Below are 22,762 nucleotides of genomic sequence, written 5' to 3'. Positions count from 1 at the left end.
TGGGCAGCCCCCCTCCTCTCCTTCCTGCACTCTGAAGAGCTGCTGGTGTTCAGCAGCTCCCCACCAACTCTTTTTCTTCTCAGGGCTGTGTTAATGAGAGCCTAGACATTGCAGAAGCCCTTGTGCTAGGCAGGGCACAGCACGTCTGGAGCAGAGTCAACATTTCAAGCGCTCCAGTGCTCTGCCAGGCATTTTAGCACGTGGGATGGCTGCAGCTGGCACCACATCCCCAGGGAGGCACCTGGGAGTGGGCTGTACCTGGGAAGGGAGGCACCAAACAGTCCTATTCAATCCACAGTCAAGAAGGCGGCTGCTGGCCATTGCCCAACCCAGGAGTTTCACCAGGTCCACAGGTGAAACAGCTGTTAAAGGTAACCATGCTCCAAGGCTTCTGGGAAGAGTTGCACAAACACCATGGGTAGAAAGTCAGTGACAAAGGGAAGCAACGTAGACTTGCAAATGAGGAAATGAGAGCCTTCATCACGCTGATTGCTGGGCATCCTGGGCAAGGACAGCAGGAGCAATGCAGCAGTTTGCTGCGTCACCCGCCGGAGCACCTTGGCAGCACTCCCACAGCTTGAGCCGTTCTTAAAGGAAGCCTCTTATTCAGCCAGAGATGCACAGATCAGTTTGGGTTTTTTTCAATATAAAATGCACTCTGAGCCCCTTCCAGGGATGGATGCAAGTAGACAATTGTCCAAAAATACAGGACTCATGGAGTAAAATTGTTGCAGTGCAAGGAAAGGCACAGCACGGATGCTTTCCTGCTGCTCACTAATGAGGACACAGAGGCTGCAGCACCACTTGGCCTCAGACCTTTGGACATCCCAGGATCCACCACTGCGTTTAGCTGGTTCAACCACTGAGCTCAGAAGGCTGTGACGTCCTCCTGTCTGTCTGAGGGCTGTGACGGTATCTGAGGGCTGTGACGTCCTCCTGTCTGTCTGAGGGCTGTGACGGTGTCTGAGGGCTGTGATGTCCCTCTGTCTGAGGGCTGTGACGGTGTCCCCAGCATGCTCCACTGAGTACCAGCCCTGCAGCACACTGACACTGTGGGACTGCAGCAAAGCTGCTTCCATAATAGAAGCCTGAATGCAGCAAATCCTCCTCCAGGATGAGGTACCTCTGCTAAAGAAAAGCAAAGAACAAATAACTGTGATGGTTTAGCTCATACAGGTCCCCCCCCATTTAATGCACACCGCCCTCCCAGGCAGGTGAGGAGTTGACAGTCACACAGTGTCCTCCAAGCTGCAAAGACCAATGCTGGGTTTTGTGCAGGGTCTGCAGTAAATGGAAACAAAACCTTTTCTGCTGGGCTGTACATTAATAAAAGGCACCAAAACAAAGCAGAGGTACCATAGCAGGGGTGGCCACAGGCACTGAGAAGGCTCAATAAACACCTGTGCTCCCTGGCTCACACCTTCACGCTGCCACTCCATCACCACGTGCCCACACCTGTGGTTTGGCACTGCAAGTGCTTGGCTGTCCTCTTACAGAGCTCCAGGACTTTTCAGGTGTTAAAGTGATTTGTTTTTTTCTTGTCCTGGAAAGAAAACAGCAAAGATTTAGAAAAGTTCCACCAACACATAAAGTTTCCAGGGAGCAATATTTGCCCCTTGGTGAGGACGGGATTGGTGCTGCTAACAGCAGCTCTACAGAGATGTACCAATTTAGGAATACAAAACAAGACTGAGGTTCTGAAGAACTGAATTCCAAAACTGTTGTTTAACATAAAAATGTTTTAAACCACGAGTTTTTAAAACATATTTTAAATAAATATGTGCAAGGAGTAGTTTTCTCCCACTGTGAACTCCTGCAGTGATTGCTCAATGCTATTTTCTGGTGTTATCAACAGTCAGCTTTAACAATAAAGAAATTCTAAAAAAGTTATGATTATAATTAGGGCAACTCTAATGGGATTTTGTAGACTGTGATTGGCATCCCAAGTACAGCATCAGACAGAAAGTGGAACGTACAAGGGACAAATCTCCAGGACACCGTCAGAATTAGCAACTGCTTGGGTAATTGGAAAGCTCAATTTTATAAAATCCAGGAAACAAGATTAATTTATAAATCAGTTTATTTACAGATTTTGTTCTCTTAAAGTACATTTCAGTTACCAAAGATATTTACACTGGTGTACACAGGGACCATCCTGGTTATTTTACAGTTCTTAATTACAAAAAAACCTTCCCACCCCCCTCCACATCCTTGGATCTGTCTACTGTGCAAAGCTGCTGTGGATGTGAACATGAGCTGAAACTGGCCCAAACCCCAAGTTACCAGGTTATTTACACATACACAGTAAATGGGTTTCTTTTCAGCATTTCCACAACACAGTACATGGGGAGACCGAGCCTCCCAAAAGGCGGCTTTGCAAATGTGTATCAAAAGGCTCTGCAAAATCAAGGAATAAAACCCCCTAGTAAATGCAGGTTAATTACAGTATTCCTTTTTCATCTGTATATAATTTTGCATTTAACACTTAAATTACAAATAAGTTCAATAGTTTGCTTTTCTCCATTTTAGTTGGTTTGTAAACACTTCAGATGCACTAAATACCTTGTAAGATTCAACTGTTTGTCTGCTGAAAAGTACTTTGTTTTCCTAATATTCTTAAGGTAGCAAAGAGATATGAAAGTTGGAACTGCACGCAGTTCCTCGCAGAATAGTCACTTAAAAGGTCTCTGTCACTGTGCTACTTCTGCAGGTACACACTTATTCAAGTATTGCAGAAAGCTAAGGCCACTTTTTCAAGAAAGGAAAAGGAACAAGATGGGATTTTTCAATCCCTCATTCCACCTTGTGAGCAACAAGCCTTCTCTGAAAGGCAGAAGCACTGATATTCCAGGGCTCGGCTCACAGAGCATCCTGCTGTTACAGAGGTACCCACACTCACTGTTCCCACAAGCCTGGGCTTTCCCACCTGGCTCTGAGATCCTTCCAAAGATGGAGCAGCATGTCCCCAGTGATGACAGCTGCTGCTGCCCCAAACAGCTCAGGAGTCTCAGCAAAACGTCCCAGCCTTGAATCTTCTTATGTGGTTACACCGAGATAACCAGGATGCAGAAATATCATCTTGTTCTTACAAAGGGAAGGTTGGGGAGAGAAGCAGAGAATTCAGCCTGTTTGTGGGACCCCAGGCTTCCCCATATCTCCTCACTAGCAGCCTGACCCAGCCTGACCCTTGCTTCATCGCAGTAATCATCAGTCCACAAGTACTCAACCCACTTGAGGTTTTGAACACACACTCAACTCAAAGCAACTCAACACACGTGAGGTATTGAGAAGGTAATTCACGTTACGTTCAAGTCATTTTGGGGTTGCTCCTAGCAAGGATTGCTACCAAAAATAAATCAGTGATGCCTGCAAAGGAACAAAGCCATTACTTAGACACAGCTTCCTTCTGTCCAAACATCTGTTAGAAACAGTTAGTGCTTCTGTGGAGGGTACTACAGCCAAAAGACAACAGGCACATGATCTCCAACAGACCCCCATGCCCTGTCAGGCCTGACTGCACAACCTCCCCACTCCTGCTGGACAGACCAGAAACACCCCACAAGCCCCTCAGAAGAGCAAAAAGCCCTGGGGATGCAAGACAACCTTCTCAACAATGGCCACAGAATCTACAGAATAGAACCTGACCTGATGCTCCAGGTACAACCAACTCTGCAGGTTTCTGTTCCTCTTTCCTTAATTGCTACCTATAAAAATAGCAATCCTTGCTATTGAAAGAGATACACCCAGGAAAGGGAATCTGAGGTGGTGACCCAATCAGTGACACCATGCTGGTTAAATCTAGCAGCTTTAGTTTGCTTCTGTCTTAAGCATCCAAGGGTTTCCTGGTTCAGCATAATGACATTTTACACGAACAAATGAATCACTTGAGGAAAAAAAAGCTGAGCAATGCTCCACCAAGACTATTTGACTTCCAGCCAGCCAAAAGGCCCACTACTGAGGGACAGACATGCATATTCCCAATGGAGGTGTCCCTACCCACCATTACCTCCTCCTTGTTCTTCCACTCACAGAGCTCCCATGGATATGGCTCACCACTAACTCATAAGTGAGGTGCTGGCAACACTACATCTGAGAATCTGTATGGACCTCTGGCAGATCCAACATTTCCCAGTGCTGTCCCTGAAGAATTACCAGCTGTGTGTCATTGTGCAAAATGCAAATATTCCAATGATAGCTTTCAAAAAATCCCAAACAATAAACAACCCAACCAAAAAAAAAAGGTGGAAAAGAGAAACCAAACTGGAGCATAGCAGAGGTATGCACAGCAGGAAGCCCAAGAACCAAGCAGATGAATGAAACAGTTGAGATGCCCCCTGCCATGCCTGTTGTGGGCTGCAGCATCTTTGGGGCACCTCTGAGGGCTTCAAAGTGTCTGTCTACACTCCAGTGTCTGGAGAATCTGATTTCCCTCTGGGTCTTGTCCCAGGTTAGCAAACAGGGACATCCACTATTAAGGCATCAACGTTTGACCCCAGATTGTCCATGTTCCTCCAAGAAAAACACAAGAACAAGAAGAACAGGTCAGGAATCAGCACTCAGCAGATTAATCCAGCCAAATCAATCAAAACCAACCACATAATATGGGGCAGAAGTTCTGGGAAAGGAAGGGAATAGAAAGAGCTGGGAATTTTCACACAATTTTTCAGCTCAGCCCCCTCAACTCTCCATTGTCTCCGAACCAGGTGCTTCGGTTTTCAGCTCCACTCCTAGACCTGTCCTTGCATCCCACCCTTTGTCACTGAGGTTTGGTTGTTCCTACCTTCACCCCCTCGTATCTGCCTCATGAAGCTGGAGGTTTTGTGTGAAGAATATGGGGCTCTGGAAGTTTCCAAAGCAGATGCTCTCTCAAGTTTGTCTGTCTCAAAACAGAAGACAGAGCAGCCAACTGCACAGGACACTCTCCTGTAATCCACTTAATAAATTATCTGAAAATAAATAAAAACCCCACAAGCACAAAACATGCAGACAGTCAAGCACCAGACACTGCTTTCTTTGGTGAATACACTCTGTTCTCTAAATTGTTCAAGTAACAGCTTCTCCAATTTCATTAGGTGACAGTAAGGGAGAAAGCTGAGGGATTGAAGGCCAAATTTTTGCGAGGAAATATTTTCCACTCCTGCATGTCTCGTGCCTGAGAAAATCCTGAGTATCCATTATCTGGGAGCAGCTGGTGCTCCAGGAAGAGAAGTGCTACACGGTAGGAGGAAAGTTGTCCACGGGCTCATCTTTCACGCTTGACATTAGGCAGAGGCTTTATCTTGCTCTGCCTCAGAGCAAAGCAGTAAAAATTCTTTACTTGTAGGCAGGAAGAAACATCATCTAACTTCCCTGGACTGGGCTGGCACCATGCTCGGTACCACATCACAGAAAAAAGATGAAAACCAGCTTCACAGAGAAGTGAATTAAATAGGCTCTGAAGCAGAAGGAACTGATGCACATTGTTAGGACTGCAGGAGAAGACGTGTTAAGATTATAACACTGTTCAGTGTGGTAAGTCTCTGCTTATGACCAAAACCTGACCAAACTGTTGCTTCTCCAAATTACTCACATTTCTAAAGACAAGTTGAGTACTGATGGCTGACCACCATTCCAGCAAAACAGCCAATATCCCAACTTAACCCAACCCTTTCAGGGAACAAACCAAACATATCAAAGCCCCAGGCCGGGGCCCTGGGCAGCTGCTGACAGTTATGTGACATAACTGCATTGGCACATGAAGAGTCTTGAGCACTCCTCAAAGCAGCCTCAAGTGAGGGATCAGCTTGTTCCAAACAATAAATCTGGTGTGAGGTCTTGGCAGCCAGTTCAGGTTCTTTTCATCCCATCTGAGCTGCCTGGGAACCCCACGCGTGGAAGTCCAGCTGCAGCACGTGCAGGGAGGAGAGCAGGTCAGGAGTCAGAGAGGCCTGTGACTCCATGGTTGGCAGCTCTGAGCTCACTTCAGCACTGTCAGACAAGCAGCAGCCTCCTCTGTTTCTCGTTTATCTGGTTCAGTACATCAACAGTGTCTCTGATTAAGGCCTCGAAGATCCCATCTGCCAACTGCATCTTGACACACAGCTCATCCTCGTCGTAGTTCACCCACTGCGCTTCTTCCTCGTGGAGTTCCTGCACCTTGGAGGGGAGAAAAGCAATAGAAACATTACAATTCTGTTGCTTTAAAATAATATTGCCTGCAAAGTTCCAGAAAGAGTCCAAAGCAGAGTCTGTCTGTCAACAACATATCTGTCTTTGTAAGAGATTACAGGAAACGCTTGGAATAGCAAAACGAACACAGATCTGTTTGAAGCAAGCTATTTCACTGTATGAATGTTTTCTACTTTTCACTCTAGCATTCATTTTAAAGGCTTTCATATTCCTGCACAAGTTTTTCACTTGAAAGGACTCAGCTAATGGGAAAGTCTTAGCCAACACCAGAAGCTCTATTAATTAATTAGTCCCTAATTATGTTTTTGCAAGAAGCTGATTCCTTGTAGCTTAAACTGGTAAGAAGTAATGGAAAGACCTTGAATGGGGCAAGGGGGAAAAGAAAGAGATTTCACTGCAGTTCAGTTTATAAAGTAATAAGAAAACTTTAGGGAAACAGCTAAAGTTGCTTCTGCATAGGAAGAATGCTTACATGTGTTATAAGACAGCATTACAACTCATTTGCACAGAATACTCCACGCTTCATTGGATTTGACAGCATTATTACAAATGGAATTTAGCACCAGTACATTCAAAGAGTACTTATTTCCTTCTATTACTAAATTGTTGACAAAGAAAATCCCCTTTTACCGCTCACTGACAAATAGGTGGTTTAGTATCAGAATGAAATATATAATTTCATTCAGCAAATCAAGTCTTATTGAGAGTCTCTCCAAACTGAACATCTTCAATTAAACTTATTAAAAATTTGTCTTTCTGACCATTTCAGTATTACAGACAAACCTAAACACACTCAAACATTTTAGAAAAGAAGGAATGAATGCAAACATCACTTGTATTTAAAATGACAACAAAAACCTGTTAAAAGCTCTGTCTCTGCTCAGCTTCAGCAGAAACCTCCTTTGCCCATAAATCTTACACTCTGAACTGAAAATACATTTACAGTGTACAAGTGGGGCAGATACCTACACATTGCCAAATTAAGGTTAAACATACTGAAAAACCCACTAACCCAGGATCAGTATGTAATAGTGGTGTTTTCTGAGACAGAACATGAACTATAGCCCCAAGACACTCTCTTCCTTTTGCCTGAAGCTAAACCTCCCAGAAACGGGTCTGTTTTGAAGCTGACAGCTGCTGTGGCACAATGCTGATTCAATAACCCCAGCAGAGTGTGAAGCCCAAGAAAAGCCTGCTATGGGAACCCCAGGGAACTGGCACTGCTGCAGGGTTTGCAGCCATTCATAAGGCCCTGGTTAGACACGGGGCTTCAGGCTGACAGCTCCTTTCTCTCTCTCTTAAGAGAGCTTGGGGAGAGGGGCAGGGATCTCATCCTGCAAACAGCTTTGGAAGAGTCCCACTGCCTGCTTACAAATCTGTGCTACCACAGCAAGTGCCTCTTTCCCACACAGCTGTCAAGGAAGAGGCATTAATGGCTTCATTAGGCTTGTTACTAATAAGGAAGAAGCAACACTATTTGCAATCAAACTTTGAAGGAGTGCTGTAGGTGAAAGATAATTTAAATGGAAGGCTAACAAGTGATGGATAATTGGGTGTGGGTTTGTGTGGGGGTGAATGTCTGAAAGAGACTCCTGAAGTCCTGAAGACACAGAAATGTGCTGCTGCAACCTGTATGTGCTGGTTGTAAATTCTGATACAGTAAACAGCAGCATGTCCCAAGTCCTGCCATCAATAACCAGAGGCATAAGACAGAAGCAGCAATTTGCAGACTGATCATGTGGTGTGTGTCTGCTTCATAGACTATTTAGATAAGGAAGAGACAGGGGTCATGAAAAGAAGAGGTGATGCTGAAAAAGGATTCCCTAAAAGCAGAAGTGATTTGGAAAAAGCAACAGAGGGTTCAAAGAGAGGGGGTGAAAATGGCTGCTGCAGGAAAGATCCTGGAAATGGGGGAAGATCCTGAAGATGAAGGAGGTGGGTGGAGACAAATGCCAGGGGATGCCCAGGGACCTTGACTGATGACATCCAAGGCTGGTAACCTGGAGCAGCTGCATGACAGTGACTGATGGGATTTTCTGCCCAGCCCTCCCAGGCCAGCAGCCACTCCACTGCTGAAAAGTGAAGTCAAGAATTAGTTAAGGTAACACTGAGGGTGGGGGAAGCTAGTGAGAAAAATAATCAGGCAGGTTAAAAGCTCTGATCTCACTGGCCTTGAACAAACCCCAATGTCCAGATCCACACTAAGGTGCTGTTTATTCTGTCTCCCTGACAACTGTGTGATGAGACACTTTCTTTACTGTGCTCAAGCAGTGAAAAGAGATACATGGGGTAAAGAAGTAAAAGTAAACGAGAGAGGAGAAGGTACTTGATCCAGGCAGAGAAAGGCTGGATGTTTAACAGAACCAGAAAGAAAAACAGTATCAATGATTAATTTTCTCTTGCCTGTATCATTCCTCCCTCTCTCAGAGGCAGAGTGCACAATTTCCTTTGGCATTAGGAGGACTTCCTCGAGCATACTTTTGGAAAACTGTGAGAATGTGCAATCTGCAGCTGCAGGCAAGTCCTGTTTATAGTGCATTCAGAGCACGTGTGGAAACTGCTGTGCTGCTTTGCAGCCCTGGCTGCAACATCTGAGCCAAGGCAGTTGTGACTCCTTTGTCTAGGAAAGGTTTGATACATTTGTTGTGTTGCCACAAACTGCTCCTAAGTAATTGAGACAGTTTCTTTAATAATTGACAACTATCATGGCTTGCATGGAAATGGGTTTTGCCTTTTCTTCAGTACTTTGCACTTTTTCATGACAAAAGTAAAACTTCACATATTTGATACCAGGAAGCAAGATCTCTATGTCAGAAAGAAACTGCTTTTGGGTGAAGTCAGGAAAACTACAGTTTTAATGTACAGTTTTAATTCCATCTACATGAAAACATAAAGAGCGATGAAATGCAGAAGGCTGTGTGGTATTTTTTTCTCTGTGTCCTTTTTTTTTTTGTATGCACACTTTTTATTTGAAATAAAACATTTAAAGGGGGGCATGCACACAAAAGAAAAACTAGGAGATAACATGGTCACATGATCCTGCTGGCCCTCTACTAAATGTCACAGCACCTAAAAAACCCCACATGAAGTAATATAATCAGAAGGAAATTTAGAGAGTGACTTAGCATGTTTTGATTTCTCAAGATTTCTGTTCAAAACCAAGAATATCTCGAAAATAAACTACATTTAAGGAGTAAGTAGACTATTAGGGAGACTGAAAAGAATAAGCACCCAGATATAAAGCAGTGTCTTGGATGAAGGCCAGCAGGAGGAAGGCAGGCAGGTGCATTCTCACAGCCCTTTGCTCTCAGTGTGCCTGGAAACCTTCAGACACAGCATACAAGCAGCCTTTCACTCTCTTCTTACTGTGCACTCCCCCTGGGTTTAGATCTGGGGTGCTACAGCAGTGGCACCTCGAGCTTTCTAATTAAGCCAGCTTGGTAGGAACAATCCTGCTTTGTTGCAGAGCTTCTGCACAGAGAGAAACATTTTGGCTGTTAAATCAACAGGTCAGAAGATCAAGCACTTTGCAGCACTCTGCTGGCAGGCTCCTCAGGTGTGAAAACCAAACACATAGGTTTGGCAGTATCATGTGAGCTCTGCTTTCTCAAGCTCCACATAAAAGAGAAAGGGGCTGGCAGGGAAAGCAATGGCAGAGTTTGTTCTAGCCCCATGCAAACAGATCAGCACAGGGAGTTTTGGCTGAAGACCCAAGTGGAAAAAAAAGGAGTGGAAACAACCTATTGTCAGTACCTGAACTTAAATAAGGAGATATGAGGGTTCTTGCTGTAGTTTAAAAACAGGTTTTGAAAGATTCTGGCAGCCCTGATGTACCGAAATGTACATTTGACATTCTCCACAAAGCACAGACAGCACACATGTGATAAAGGAACAACATGAAGGGACAAAAAGGGAAGAAAGCAAATACTTAGACATTCCTTGAACTTGATTTTAAACAAAGTAGCTTTTCATAAATGTGAACTCCTGTACTTGTTTATTGAAAGCCAAGATTTGCTGCAAATCTTAGTAACTGGAGCAAATATCCAGCATATCAGAGGGATCCCTGAAGAATCACAATATAAATTCTTTTCTGAGGACAGAGATGCCAGATTGAAGACAAAAAGAATGCTGCAGAAAGGAGAAAAGGAAGATGTTCTTTTGTCACTGGCACTAAAACATGACTCACCACATTGGTGTCAATGCTGGAAAAACACAGACCGAAGTGAAAATGCAACTAACAGTGCAGCAATTGGAGGAAGCTGCAAAGCTCAAGGCAGAGCAAGGAGGCAAAGGATGAATCCATCTTGTTCTCCCTTTTGTTCCCAGGAGGTGTGATGGCCAACCTAGAGGTCCCAGTGTCACAGAGATCATCAGTGCTGCTTCTCCTGCTGTGCCCCTTCCCACAGGGATGAACCTTCCACTGGGAATTAAGTTTAATATGATAACCCAGAACAGAGTATCCAGGCATAATCAGGAGAGAATAAGTTCAGTCAAACAGCCTGGCATTTGTTTCTGTGCCTGCAGAAGAAATAAAAGTCACACCCAGCTCCTGGGTCAGACAGAACTGGACAGTCAGGTGTGTTCAATCTTCTCAATATCACTAGAATACACAGTTGTCTCAACAAAAAACCGTGAAGGGATGTTTTCATTTTAAGGTTAATCTGACTTAAAATGGAAACAAAGAAACTGGGAAGAAACTGTGCTCCAAGTTTAAATACAAGTAACAGAAGCCTAAGAATCTCTGCTTTAAAGAGATCATGTTTTATTTTAACAGTCATTGTCTTTACAAGCATGAAAAGAAGGTGGAGAATCAATGAGCTCATGTGTGTATTCACATGACATCCCTTACACATTGCAGTGGTGTATACTGGCTACACCTTCACAAAAACTGGAACTAAGTATTTTGAATTGTGATTTTCAAAGATGACTCTACAGCACCTAAACCTACAAAACCAATCTTACTTCCTCTTTCAGGAAGTTTCTCTCTTGTACTACTTGAAGACAATTTCAACAAAATGTGAAGAATCCTAAACCTGGCCTCTCAGTTTAGGGCTACCTCATGAGCTACTGGGGATAAGCAGCAGGTCTTGCACCTGTACATCCTCTTCTGGCCTTGGATCTGTGCTACCACAGAACTCATGACCTTAATCTGGAGTTGACTAGGAGACAGAGAAAGCTGTCCAATACTTCATATTTCACAGAGATTTTAATAAAATAGAGTTCAGTTTTTCTTGCCTTATCTCCTTAGGTTTTCAGTTAAAAGTTCCTCTGATAGTGGCTCACATCACAGTATAAATTTGTAAGAAATGCCCCAGGGACTGCCTTATTCCTAAAGCATGGCATGCTGCAACCTTCACAGAGTTATTCCCAGTGTTCAGCTGAAGTTTTATTACCATATTCTTTTGAGAACAAAATAAAATTAAACACATTATTTATTAGGCCAAACTTGTCAAAGCTCCATTAATCTTTGATGCCTGGCTCTGCATGTAAATCAGACTGGATTGTCTGAACTTCAAACATCACCTGAAGCACTATGGATGCCTTCAACTAGAAGGAATCTTTCTTTCTAGCTATGTTGCAAAAACATTAGGAAGTTGGTACACATGCATAATAGCTGTAATATTAGATCTCTTGGGGATCTAAACATAGAACTTTTTTGTGCATGCTTTAACATTCTCTATGTCCCAGAATCAAGAGTATCAGGATGTATTGGGATCTATAAATATACATTCTATTTACATACAATTAAACCTCTGTGTTGAAAACCCACCAGTGATGGGCAATTAAAACACCACACGACCCACAACTCCAAATTACTCATATATGCTTGTTGTGTGGAATCAATTCCAGGTGTAATTAAGTGAAGCAGTGTTAATGACGACTCATATTCCCAAGCAGAACCTTCACCATCATTATAGCCAATAAAGATGTAAACTAGGCAATACAAGACAACAAAGTAACTTTCAAAAATTGTACAGAACCAGACATGCTCTATCTCAGGCAGTTTTAACACTGAACTGTCTCTGCCCCAGTGGTAGTTGCATTCACTAGTTTAATTACATTCTCTCTATTACTTTCTCAAATTAAATAATATTTCTTCAAAATAAAAACATTTTATATTAAAGTAAGAGGAAAAACATATTCCCATCTCAAAGAAAAAGTTTATTCTCAGTCAAATATTTCATTGTTTCCTTCTGGAAATTCATGCTTTAAACTTTTTGGGAGTGAGTGAACTTATACTGCAGTCAAACGAGTAGGCAGAATTAACTCAAGTCACCTTCTGTCACTGGCACTGGACTTCTGACAGCTCATGTACACTTTGTATTTTTTAAACAGCATGACTGAATACTGAAAATACATTCATGTGCCACACTTCAGTCTGGTGGACAGTACCTGACAAGACTGTTTGTTTTCATCCACTTACCAGTATGTGATCCACCCGGTCTCGTTTCTTCCGCCCAAATTTCATCATCTTCTGCCAGTCTGTTTTGTGGTTAGGCTCTTTCCTCAGGCTGAACAACTTCAGTACTTCAGCAGCAATGAAGTTCTACAGAACAGTAAAGGTGAGATTTATCACACTTGAGCTAAGAAATTAAAGGTATGCACAAAGCAGCTCCCATAAAAAAGTCACACTATAGAATTCACATCAGCTTGGCAGGACAATTATTAAACCCAGAACTGGGGGGGAAAACAAGACACCCGCTGCTGCTTCAACCTTGAGAACAGACATTTTTAATACTACACAAACAGAGGATTCTGACAATTTATTTTATGGGAAAATATTAAAGAAAAACAGGGTGGGAATTTGGTGTCCTTGTCCTGTGTCCCTGCTGTCCCCAGCCACATGCTTTTGAAAGTCTTCTCAACTAACAGAGTGATTTAGATACTATTTCTTTCTTTTCTTTGCTTTCCTAGACAGTTAACATGCTGTATCTTCAGCAGGTTAATCAAAATTTAGTCAGCTCTCTCAATTTCAGAAGAAACAGTGCAGGTGGAAGTTTTCATTTGTGTCCTGATGAGCCATATGGAAGGTTCTTTGTGGAAGGCTTTAAGGGAGACAGGTTTTTTCCCCAGTGTCCAGCCCTGCAAGTTTAACCTTAGGTCCAGTCAGGCTCTGTGATTTTGTCCTTCCTTGAGCACTACCACCAATACATAGAAGCCTCCTCTGGCTTGCCAAATACAACAATGCCCTCACCAGTCAAATTTTGGGTTCCTCTGAGCAACTCCTGCTGTCCTCAGAAAGGTTGGTATAGGTGTGCGTGTCTGAGGGAAAAATCTAGCTCATCCCATTTGGCCCAACCCTACCATTGGATCCATTCCAATTTAACCATACAGAAATCTGCTACAGCAGCAGGCTGTCAGTATACCAATTTTATAAGATCAAGGTCACCCTGGCAGTTCTGCACAGAGGACTGAGGTTTAAAAACAACCAGTAGCGGTCATAAGGACAGGGAGGCCAATCTGTTGAGTAAAAAAGGACCATTCTGACAAATTTTCTTTCTTTCTTTTCTTAACTCATCTCTTGCTGGATACACCTCTTATGATCTTCTAACACTCAGGTAAATGCCAGTTTGGTGTTTTTTATCTTACTTTCCCTGCTCAACAAAGACTTTGTCCTACCTTGATTTCATCCAGATCATTTGGATCTTTGACTCGGCGAAAATAGGCAGATGCGATCCTACACGGTTTCATCCAAATGGGCTGATTCAGATTAGGATCCTCAGCGAAGATTTCCCCAAAGATCTCTCTTGTTAAATCAAATACCACCTGAACAAACGAAAAAGTAACAGTTATGGCTTTTTTTGTCCATGATAAAAATTTGGAGGGCGAGACCAAAATGCCTGAAGATCATACCTTTCTATAAACCTGCTTGTTTATGGTGTCTGTGTCCTGCTCTTGGAGGGTACCACTAAGATCTGCTTTAAGGCTGCAGCTTTGAAGATCGTGACCCAGCTCTTTCAGTTTCCAGAGCTCCTCAGCTGCTGCATGCACCATCCCTTCCACCTCCACTGCAGTGTGAGGGACCGCCAGGGGCTCCTCGCTCGGCTTGGTCGGCACTTTCTGCGGCTCTGCCTGGGGCAGCACTGCTGGTTCCTCAGCTTGCTTCTGCTGCAGCTTACGGGAACTCAGACCATAGTCCTCATCAAACCAGTCCTGATCATCTCCCAGCACACTCAGGAACTCCCTGTTGAGCTCCAGCTCTGCCAGTCTCTTGGCAAGCTCCTCCTGGCCACTGGCACCAAACACGGGACTCTCCTGCGAATCAAGAGCCACAGAGTAAATGTCTAAGTGGTGTCACACTGTTGTGTCCCTCAGCTTACATTTTTAAATGCTTTACTGATGTAGTTGGCAAGAAATGGCTACCAAAACAAGCCATGCACTGGGATACACAAAAATGTATGAGACACATACAGAACATACAGGTAATCTCCACATCATCCAACAGAACCTGGGAGAACAACTGGTGCCACACCACATTCCTGATTCAATCATCCCCAGCCAAAGGCACAAGCAACTCTTAACATCAGGGCAAGATGTCTGCTACTCACCGGTCTGGGACACATGTCTGGAGAGGAAAGCTCTTCTCTGTCATCTTCCAAATCAGAACTTAGGAAGAAGTTATTCAGTCTGTCTGGAATCTGCTTTTCCACCTGCTGGGGTGGAGTAGTGGCTTCCTCCTTCACATCACAGAGCTCCTGGTTGCTGAGCTGGATTTTCTCATTTTTGATCTTCTTTATTTGCTGTAACTGATTGACTGTGTCTTTCACAAAATCTCTTAGCAGACTGTCTGTCAGCAAACTGACCTTTTCCAGTTGGTCTTTTGACTTTTCTTCTTCTCTAAGAGGCAGGCTGAGCTGTGCTTCTAACTGGTTCTTTTCTTTTGTCAGCAAATCCAGCAGGGGGGTTGCAGGCTTCTCCACGACACCAGGAGAGAGATCATCTAACTTTTCAGCACATTCCTCTCCCAGTGTCTTCTGCCTCTCCAGTTTTTCAGAAAGGAAATCCGATACATCATCCACCTGAACACTGGAAATCTCGTCCACAACACTAGAAGTGAGAGGAATGTGGCCAGCCTCCTCTTTTACAGCATCCTTCAGGTAATTCACCACTGACTGTTCTTGGGCAAATGAACCAGTAGCTACAGAAATCTCTTTTATGCTGTTTGCTTTAGATGACAACTCCTCTTCAACCCTTTCCTCAGCTGAGGCTTCTGAAACAGCTGTGTCCATGGGAGCTTTATCCTGGGAATAGTTCTCCATTGCATTTCTGCTCTGGCTTTCAGCTTCTTTGCCAGGTTTAGAACTTTCTCTATCTTTCTGCTCAGCTTTGTGTTGTTTCTCTAGTCTATCATCAAAGAATGAATCTTCATCATCCTTATTTGTGTCTAAGTGGCTATCAATACTTTCTGTAATGTGAGAGATTTTCTGAGGGGGAGCAAAAATACCATGCTTTTCTTTGCAATCAAAATATTTAATATCATCATAAGTTCCATTATTGTTCCCTTCAGGTTTATCCAACTCCACACCAGCCCAAAACCCTTTGGCAAATTTAGTGAGCCCTTTGAACCGCAGTGTTCCAGGCTGGACTTTACTCACAAGTACTCTGTCTCCAATGTTGAAATTGGACAAACTATCTGCTTCCTCTGTGATTGAAGCCGAGGCCCACAGTGGTGAACAAGCAGGAGCCTGTTCTTGCTCCACATCTCTGCGTTCAGCATTTTTCATAAGTTCTGTTGGGGACTTAAGTTCCAGCAGCCTCTCTGAGTGCATGCTGCCAGAGAGAGACCTGTCACTGAGGCACTCGCTGATTTCCCCATCGCTGCCCAGGCTGGTGGATCTGCTCTGGCTGGCCTGGGTGTGCTGGGACTGCTCCCTAAGGGATTTCCCATTAGCAGAGAGCAGGGATCCCTCAAAGTCATCTCTGTAGCGCGCCCCAGGCAGGGTTTCTTCAGCTGAAGTTTGTTTTCTGGAAGAGGATCCTTCAAAGTCATCAGGGTATGATGGCTCTTTTTGACTGAAAAGCTGCTCAGAAAGCAGATCACCTTTTTCCTCTGCAGATTTGCTGAGTTTGTGAGAAGTCTCCTCTATGCTTGGGCCACTTACAGCATCTTTATTTGACTGTCTCTGTTCTAAGATTTCTTCTGTATCACGAAGACCTTCCACAGCTACATCTAACAGTTCCTTCTGAGAGAGTTTGTTTTCAGAGCAGTGATCCAGTGAACTCTCCTGTCCTTCATCTAACGTCAGCAAGACGTCAGAACTGTCCACAGGCTTAACATCAGAACCTCCATTCTCATATTCCTCTGACTTTATGTATTCCAGATCTTCTGTAATCTCAGATTCATGGCTAATGATAGGACCAACACTGGATGCATTTACCACTTTGTTCACTGACTCAAGACTCCTGCAAATGTCTTTCATATCTTTGAGACGAGCTGAAGAGCTATCTGAGGAATCACCAGATCCTGCTCTGGAACTCTCTGGTAACACTGAAGCCAAGGAAGCTGTTTCAGAAGGTTCTCCTGCATGGATAGCTGTCACAGCCACCTTCTTGGTGTGCACAGACACAGATCTCTCAATCCTTGATGACACAGCATCTTGAAGGAAAATAAAAAGTGAATTTCAGCAGATTGTATAACCCACATTGTTTTATTGCAAACTGCAATCACAGGGAACTAAATTAATATCAAAGTGTTAAAAGAAGATATAAACTGGTGCCTCGGAAACATATACTTCTGGATGTTCTATGAACATGAGCAACTTCCATTCAGTTCCAGGGTTATAAAGCTTGTTTTCTACTTCTGTTCCTTTAACCAGCTTCCCAAGGTAAGGACTCAGTTATTTGTTTGCAAGCCACAAATACAATGAGGATTAGAACAGGAGATAATGAGATAATCATCAACTGCAAAATAGTGAAAAGTGTCTGAACTCAAGTGGTAAAGGAACAAGAAACAAAGGTTTCACTTTAAAGGTTGCCACTTAATTATGGTTTCATATACACCTCAAAAAGAGTAAACTAAATACTGAATATACAAGGTATTCTGCAAAAGCAGAATCCTGCTAAATAAAACTGCAAAAAATACAGCTCCATCACTATCATTTTATGAAGTCTCCATCCTCTCTTAAAAACACTTTGTGAATCAAGAAGGAAAAGGTTAAAGAACTTCAAAACAGTCAGTATTCAAGATCTTAATCTGTAGTATGGATTCTTCCAGTTACCTACCTGCATGTTCTGAAACGGATTCCAAAGATGCTTTGCATCTCTCCGACTCAGTCAGTGATTTCCAGTTTTTTGCTGTCTCAGGCCTAAATTGGAAAAATCAAATTGCATGAATTACAGTTACAGTAGAGGGTGATGTTTGGTTGGTTTTTTTAATAGATAAAAATAGAAATGCAGGCATGTATAATTGTAACACCACACCAAAGTGGCATTATAACGTAAGTAGTTTGCGTTGTCAACATACTATGGCCTTAGAAAATGGGAATGGGGACAGAGGAGAGCCTGGATAGTCCTGGAAACTAATTTTTCAAAAAGAGTAATCAAACTTTATCTCTTTCCAGAAAAAAAAAAGGAAGGGAAAAAAGTTGGGTAGTTTCTGTTATTTTTTTCATTTGAATGCACTAAAATTGCACCATCTGCTGGAGAAAATGAATGCTTAAAAATACAGTAGGAAGTGCAGAAGATCAGCTGAATTCTCTACCCTTTAAAACCTAAGATCTAAACCAGATTTAAGTTGCAAAGATGAACGGTTTGCCTCACACAGTGCAGTGGACATAATGAGTGACCAAAATGGGAAAAAAAAGCCTTCAGGCTAATAATCCACACACAGTATCTGGCAGAATTCTTGCACAACAGAAAATCATTATTTAAAAAAAATTGAAAATAGAGCCTGAAAGGCTGGGCAGGAGAGAACAGTGAGGTGCATAAGATTACAGCCATGGTAAATCTTATCTATTTTGGGTCTGGTGGGTGACAGCAGCAAATAGATCAATTGGATACTGCCAATGTCCAGTGCTTTAAGGCACAGCAGTTAGCAGCTTTTCTTGCATCTATGATTTTGGCTAAAACAGCAATCAGTTCCAAAATAATCGCAAAAAAAAAAAAAAAAAAAAAAGAAGGAGAAATCCCAGCTACCTATGGAGTGGTGGTGCCTTGATCTTAGGTTTTTCAGCAGCAGCTGAGGACGGAGTTTTGATCTGAGGTTTGGCTGTTGGTGATGCCTCCAGATCTTGGCTCAGCTCTGCTTCAGTCTTCTTGATAAACTCATCATAGGACTGCACATGGAAAATAATTCCAGCTGTTAATACACTACACCACAACAATTCAACAATCAAAGCCTAGTAAGTGAATAAAGAACACACTCAGTTTCTCTATAAACCAATCTATTTAACTTTCCCAAAATCTACAGCTGCAAATCCTAGAAATTTCATACTTCCAAAACCAAATTACAGGAGCACTCATCTTTAATCCCAGCTAGGACAGTAATGTGTATAAGCACACACAACCCCCAGAATGCTGCTAGCAACCCATTACAGATACACATTTTAAAAGGGAATGGCATTTTTGCCTCAAGGCTTTGGCTCATGATTGGAAATAGTTAAATAGCCAGGTTGGATGAGGCTTTGAGCAGCTTGGTCTAGTGGAAGGTGTCCCTGCTCATGGCAGGGGGACTGGAATGAAAGGATTTTCAAGGTCCTTTCCAGCCCAAACTGTTCTGTGATTCTGTGTAATAGTCACACTTCTATCACAACAAGGTGTCTTTCACAGCTGTTGATACAATATTTTGCCAACAACATCCATACTATCAAGATTTATCTAAGGCTAATAATCTGTTACTTTGCCCTTCTTTCTTCTATTCCTGACCTCCAGTTGTTTGATCAAACTGGCTTCCTGGGCCTTCAGTCTCTCCTTTTGTCTCTTTTTCTGCTCCTTTTTCAGCTGGTAAACCACAGATTTCCTTTTCCGTAGCTCATCCTTCAGGGCCCTGATGCGTCCTTCGATGTCACTTTGATCAGAGGTGGTTTCTGAAAAAGTTATTTTCAGTCTTTACAAACTTGCACCTCACAAAACAATTCTAAGCAAAGCAATAAACAGTCATTCAGTAATTACAAAATACAGTCCAAGAAAAATGTCAAAGAATGTAATGTCAACATATTATTTAACATAGCAAGACTCTTAAAGTGGGATTTCAGGTTCTAAACACTACTATGTGTGAAAGATATAAAAAGGTGTTGCATCTTGCTTAATTTAAAAGATATAGTTAGGCTGTGATACAATAACTTGTTACCAAGTTTATTCACACCAACCACACATTTATGCTTTTCAACATTAGCTGCTTGTCATGTTGGGTATTGCAGAAATTAATTTTCTGATGTGAAATATGACTCAGAGCTGCACACCAAAACTCTGAAAACATCAAAAATCTGAAACACAGATTTACAATTATAATACACAGTTTGAAATTGCAGAGTTACACTTCATTGATGAGAATGTCACTTGGGACAGTATACTTCAAACCAAGTTTCTGGGCCATGCAGATTTTCTATCACCTAGACTAAATACATCTATGAATACAGAACTGACTGGCCAACATCTGGAAGGGAGGTCAATTTGAACAATGCAGAGATTGTCACTGTCCCCAGATACTGAGATCTAGTCTCTGCATAGTAACCCAATTCTACCAATAACTGCGCTGATTTTCTTATTTCTGCTCTAACAGCTTTCCTTATTTCCTCTTAGTCTCTCAGACTCTACAGACAGACTGCCTCAAGTCTCTCATTAGTTGTTTTTTTCCACCCACCTGACCATGTCCACTTGTTTCTTGCTTTAAATGTATACCAACATAGTGCAAAACAGGATCCTTGTCCCAGATTGCTGCTACCACAATTAACTATCAAAAACTCTTCAAAGTGTTACCTGACATAGCCTTACTGGAGCTCCTCCCTGAGCTGATGTGCCCCTTCCTCTTCTACAGCTGCAGCTCCCAAGAGGAGGATTTTGGCTGGTTTGTTTTTCTAATGCTCAGTATCACCCGTCCTGTTTTCTGGATGCTTATAAATGCTGATTACTTTACTTGGTAGCTTAGAAAGTCAGTTACCAATATGCTTTGGTCAGCTAGCAGGAACAGCTGACATTTACCTAACACATCTCCTTTCTGAACATAACAAACCACCATAATGAAGGATTCCATTCTTCACAACAGCCAGTAAATGCAATCAAACTACTGTATTCTTTTTGCATTAACAACTGTTGTTAACCATTTAAAGAATTTTTAAAAACCCAAAACCCAAACAAAAAGAATGGAATCTCACTTGCTAATCAGGAGCACTTTGTGATGCCACTGTAATTAACAGCTCCTCCCTAACAGTAAGTGACCACTATGTAATTACAGCATTTCTTGATCAACTCATAAGGGAAAGATCTGCACATGCTTTCATCTTTGACAACCTTGTCTACGCATGCATCAGACTGACAGGGCAGTGACTTCATTGTTAGTCAGCAGGCCAGAACATTTGTCTCTTTACAATGGAATGATTTATTGTGAAACCAGCACCATCCTGATCAGCTTCCCACCTCTTATACCTTTCTTTAGAATTTGAAGTCAAAGACTGTCAATATTTTGTTTTATACAAGCTTATTTTTGTGATCACTGTTGACTGCTCTACATTTCATAATGGCTTCCTTATATGACTGCTGAGTCAGAGCTTTAAAATAACTTTTATCAAGGTGCTGAAAGCTTCACTGTGTTGGAAACTGCTCTCGAAACAGAATCCCAACACAGATTACTCAGTGCAAATATGTAGGTGTTTCCCAAACAACAGACAGTACACACAAGAGAACCTGCTAATTCTTTTTGCACTGAAGACTTACCATTAAAAATTCCAAGAAGGAAAATGCTATCTCATTTGCTAATAAATATTTTGTGGTGCTCTATCAGCTGCACTGTGGAAAACAAGATGTTCTAGAGACTACAAGTGTGGAAAGAGTCAAAACAGACTTCCCAGGTGAGCAGAGTGGATGATGGTGACCCACTGGAGGGAGCTCAGGAATCCCTACACACCACCATGACTGAGACAGAAAGGAAAGGGCTGCTCTGAATCCCTTCACTTCCAGTATTCCTCCCCTCAGCATTTACTGGCAGGCAGTTTGGGTACTGGATAAAGGGTATAGTGAGTCCATGCAGGAGATTTTATAGCTCAAAATGCCTCCTTAGGCCCTATTTTACTGCACATAGATCAAACCCTCCTCCACAAATAAACCTCTCTGTCCTGAAGCATCCAGTGATTCTGGACATGGCAGAGCAGCCCCAAAGGTCTCTCCCATATTGCCATGTAACAGAGCTGTTCTGCTTCTGGGTGGAGCTGGGTGCAGAAGGAGGGATTTTTAAATCCTAGGACCACCTTAATTATTGACTCTTATCTTTTTCACATGTGTTTGCAGAACCTGCACTGCTTTCTACAAGAGGATATCAAGTATAAACCTTCTTACATTAAGATCTTCTTCAGCTGAAGAGATTAAATTACTTAATGGGAAAATACACCCACCAACCCCAAGCTTTGACAATTTCCAGGAATTTATCTGCCTCTCCACACCTATGTCTGTATTTCAAGTTTGTTAAAAGTAAAAGCTTTGAAAGAGCAATATAAACCCAAGTGAGTATTACACTTACCTGACTGTGTCATAGATAAAGATTCATCAGACCAGTTGTGAGATGTCTGGTGGGACTTCACAGGAGAATGTAGCTGTCCTCCAGTTCTGTGGCTGCCTTTGCTGGAGTCTTGCTTTGATACAGATATGCTGCTTTTGGGAGGAGACTGAGAGAAGAAAAGGATAAATAAGTAATTGCAGTTTGAAAGTAAAAGATCACTGTCATCAGGAGCCACTTAAAAGGAAAGAACAGCATGACAAGAGGACATCTCAAACAGTGGTACCTATACAACAATCTTAATTCAATCTTCGCTAGAAAATAAAACAGTAATACCAAGAGCAGCAACAGCTGACTGCTTACTTTGAGTCTAGATTTCAATAAACCTGCTTAGACTACTCTGCTACCACCTAAGTGAACTGACATGGCTCTGACTCACATGTGTTCAATACATTTGTGTCATCTGCAGCAATAGGAACTCCCAGTAAATAAACTAATAAAATTAACCACTTCATGGAGAGGGTGCAAGACAACATTCTGAATCAGTGAAACAACAGAGCACTATTTTTCTGAGGCCAGGCAAAAACTCAAAGAGCAAATGTTCTTCTAAAATGCTGCTTAATGCTTCAACATTATCCTACAAACTTTTAACACACCTTGGACATAACCTCTGGCACACATTAGACATTTTATTATTATCTCCTCAGCAAATTTGTCAAGAAAGTATTTGTAATAAGTCTAGATAAGCAGTTCTTTTACCCCACAGACACTGAATTTTCTGTCTTATTGAGCACAGGGCAAAGTTATCAGGATGAAACTCATTAAAATTATCATCCAACTAGAAATAACAATTGGACTAGAACAATAGGGCAGAATTAAGCAGCAAGCAGACACAATCTGAAACCCAAAGGACTGTGCATGAGGTTACAGGTCTGCTTCTTCATCCTA

General features: G+C 42.4%; 1 protein-coding gene across 1 annotated transcript in view; it reads right to left on the bottom strand.

Moving 5' to 3' along the window:
- Nucleotides 1-2,062: 2,062 nt before the first annotated feature.
- The window catches only part of CEP350 (centrosomal protein 350), a 71,773-nt gene continuing 51,073 nt past the window's right edge, over nt 2,063-22,762 (bottom strand). Inside the window, exons 31-39 of the mRNA XM_031063301.1 lie at nt 21,839-21,983; nt 19,033-19,193; nt 18,304-18,443; nt 17,392-17,474; nt 14,718-16,765; nt 14,023-14,424; nt 13,789-13,935; nt 12,593-12,715; nt 2,063-6,135 (exon numbers count right to left, since the gene is read on the bottom strand). Of these exons, the coding sequence (XP_030919161.1) occupies nt 5,971-6,135; nt 12,593-12,715; nt 13,789-13,935; nt 14,023-14,424; nt 14,718-16,765; nt 17,392-17,474; nt 18,304-18,443; nt 19,033-19,193; nt 21,839-21,983 (3,414 nt within the window). The 3' untranslated portion in view covers nt 2,063-5,970. The remainder of the gene's footprint in view (nt 6,136-12,592; nt 12,716-13,788; nt 13,936-14,022; nt 14,425-14,717; nt 16,766-17,391; nt 17,475-18,303; nt 18,444-19,032; nt 19,194-21,838; nt 21,984-22,762) is intronic.

The sequence above is a fragment of the Geospiza fortis genome, unplaced genomic scaffold (genome assembly GCF_000277835.1).
Source record: "Geospiza fortis unplaced genomic scaffold, GeoFor_1.0 scaffold506, whole genome shotgun sequence".
Classification (NCBI taxonomy): domain Eukaryota; kingdom Metazoa; phylum Chordata; class Aves; order Passeriformes; family Thraupidae; genus Geospiza; species Geospiza fortis.
Note: the sequence above shows the minus strand (reverse complement) of the source record. Positions and strands in the feature narration are given on the sequence as shown.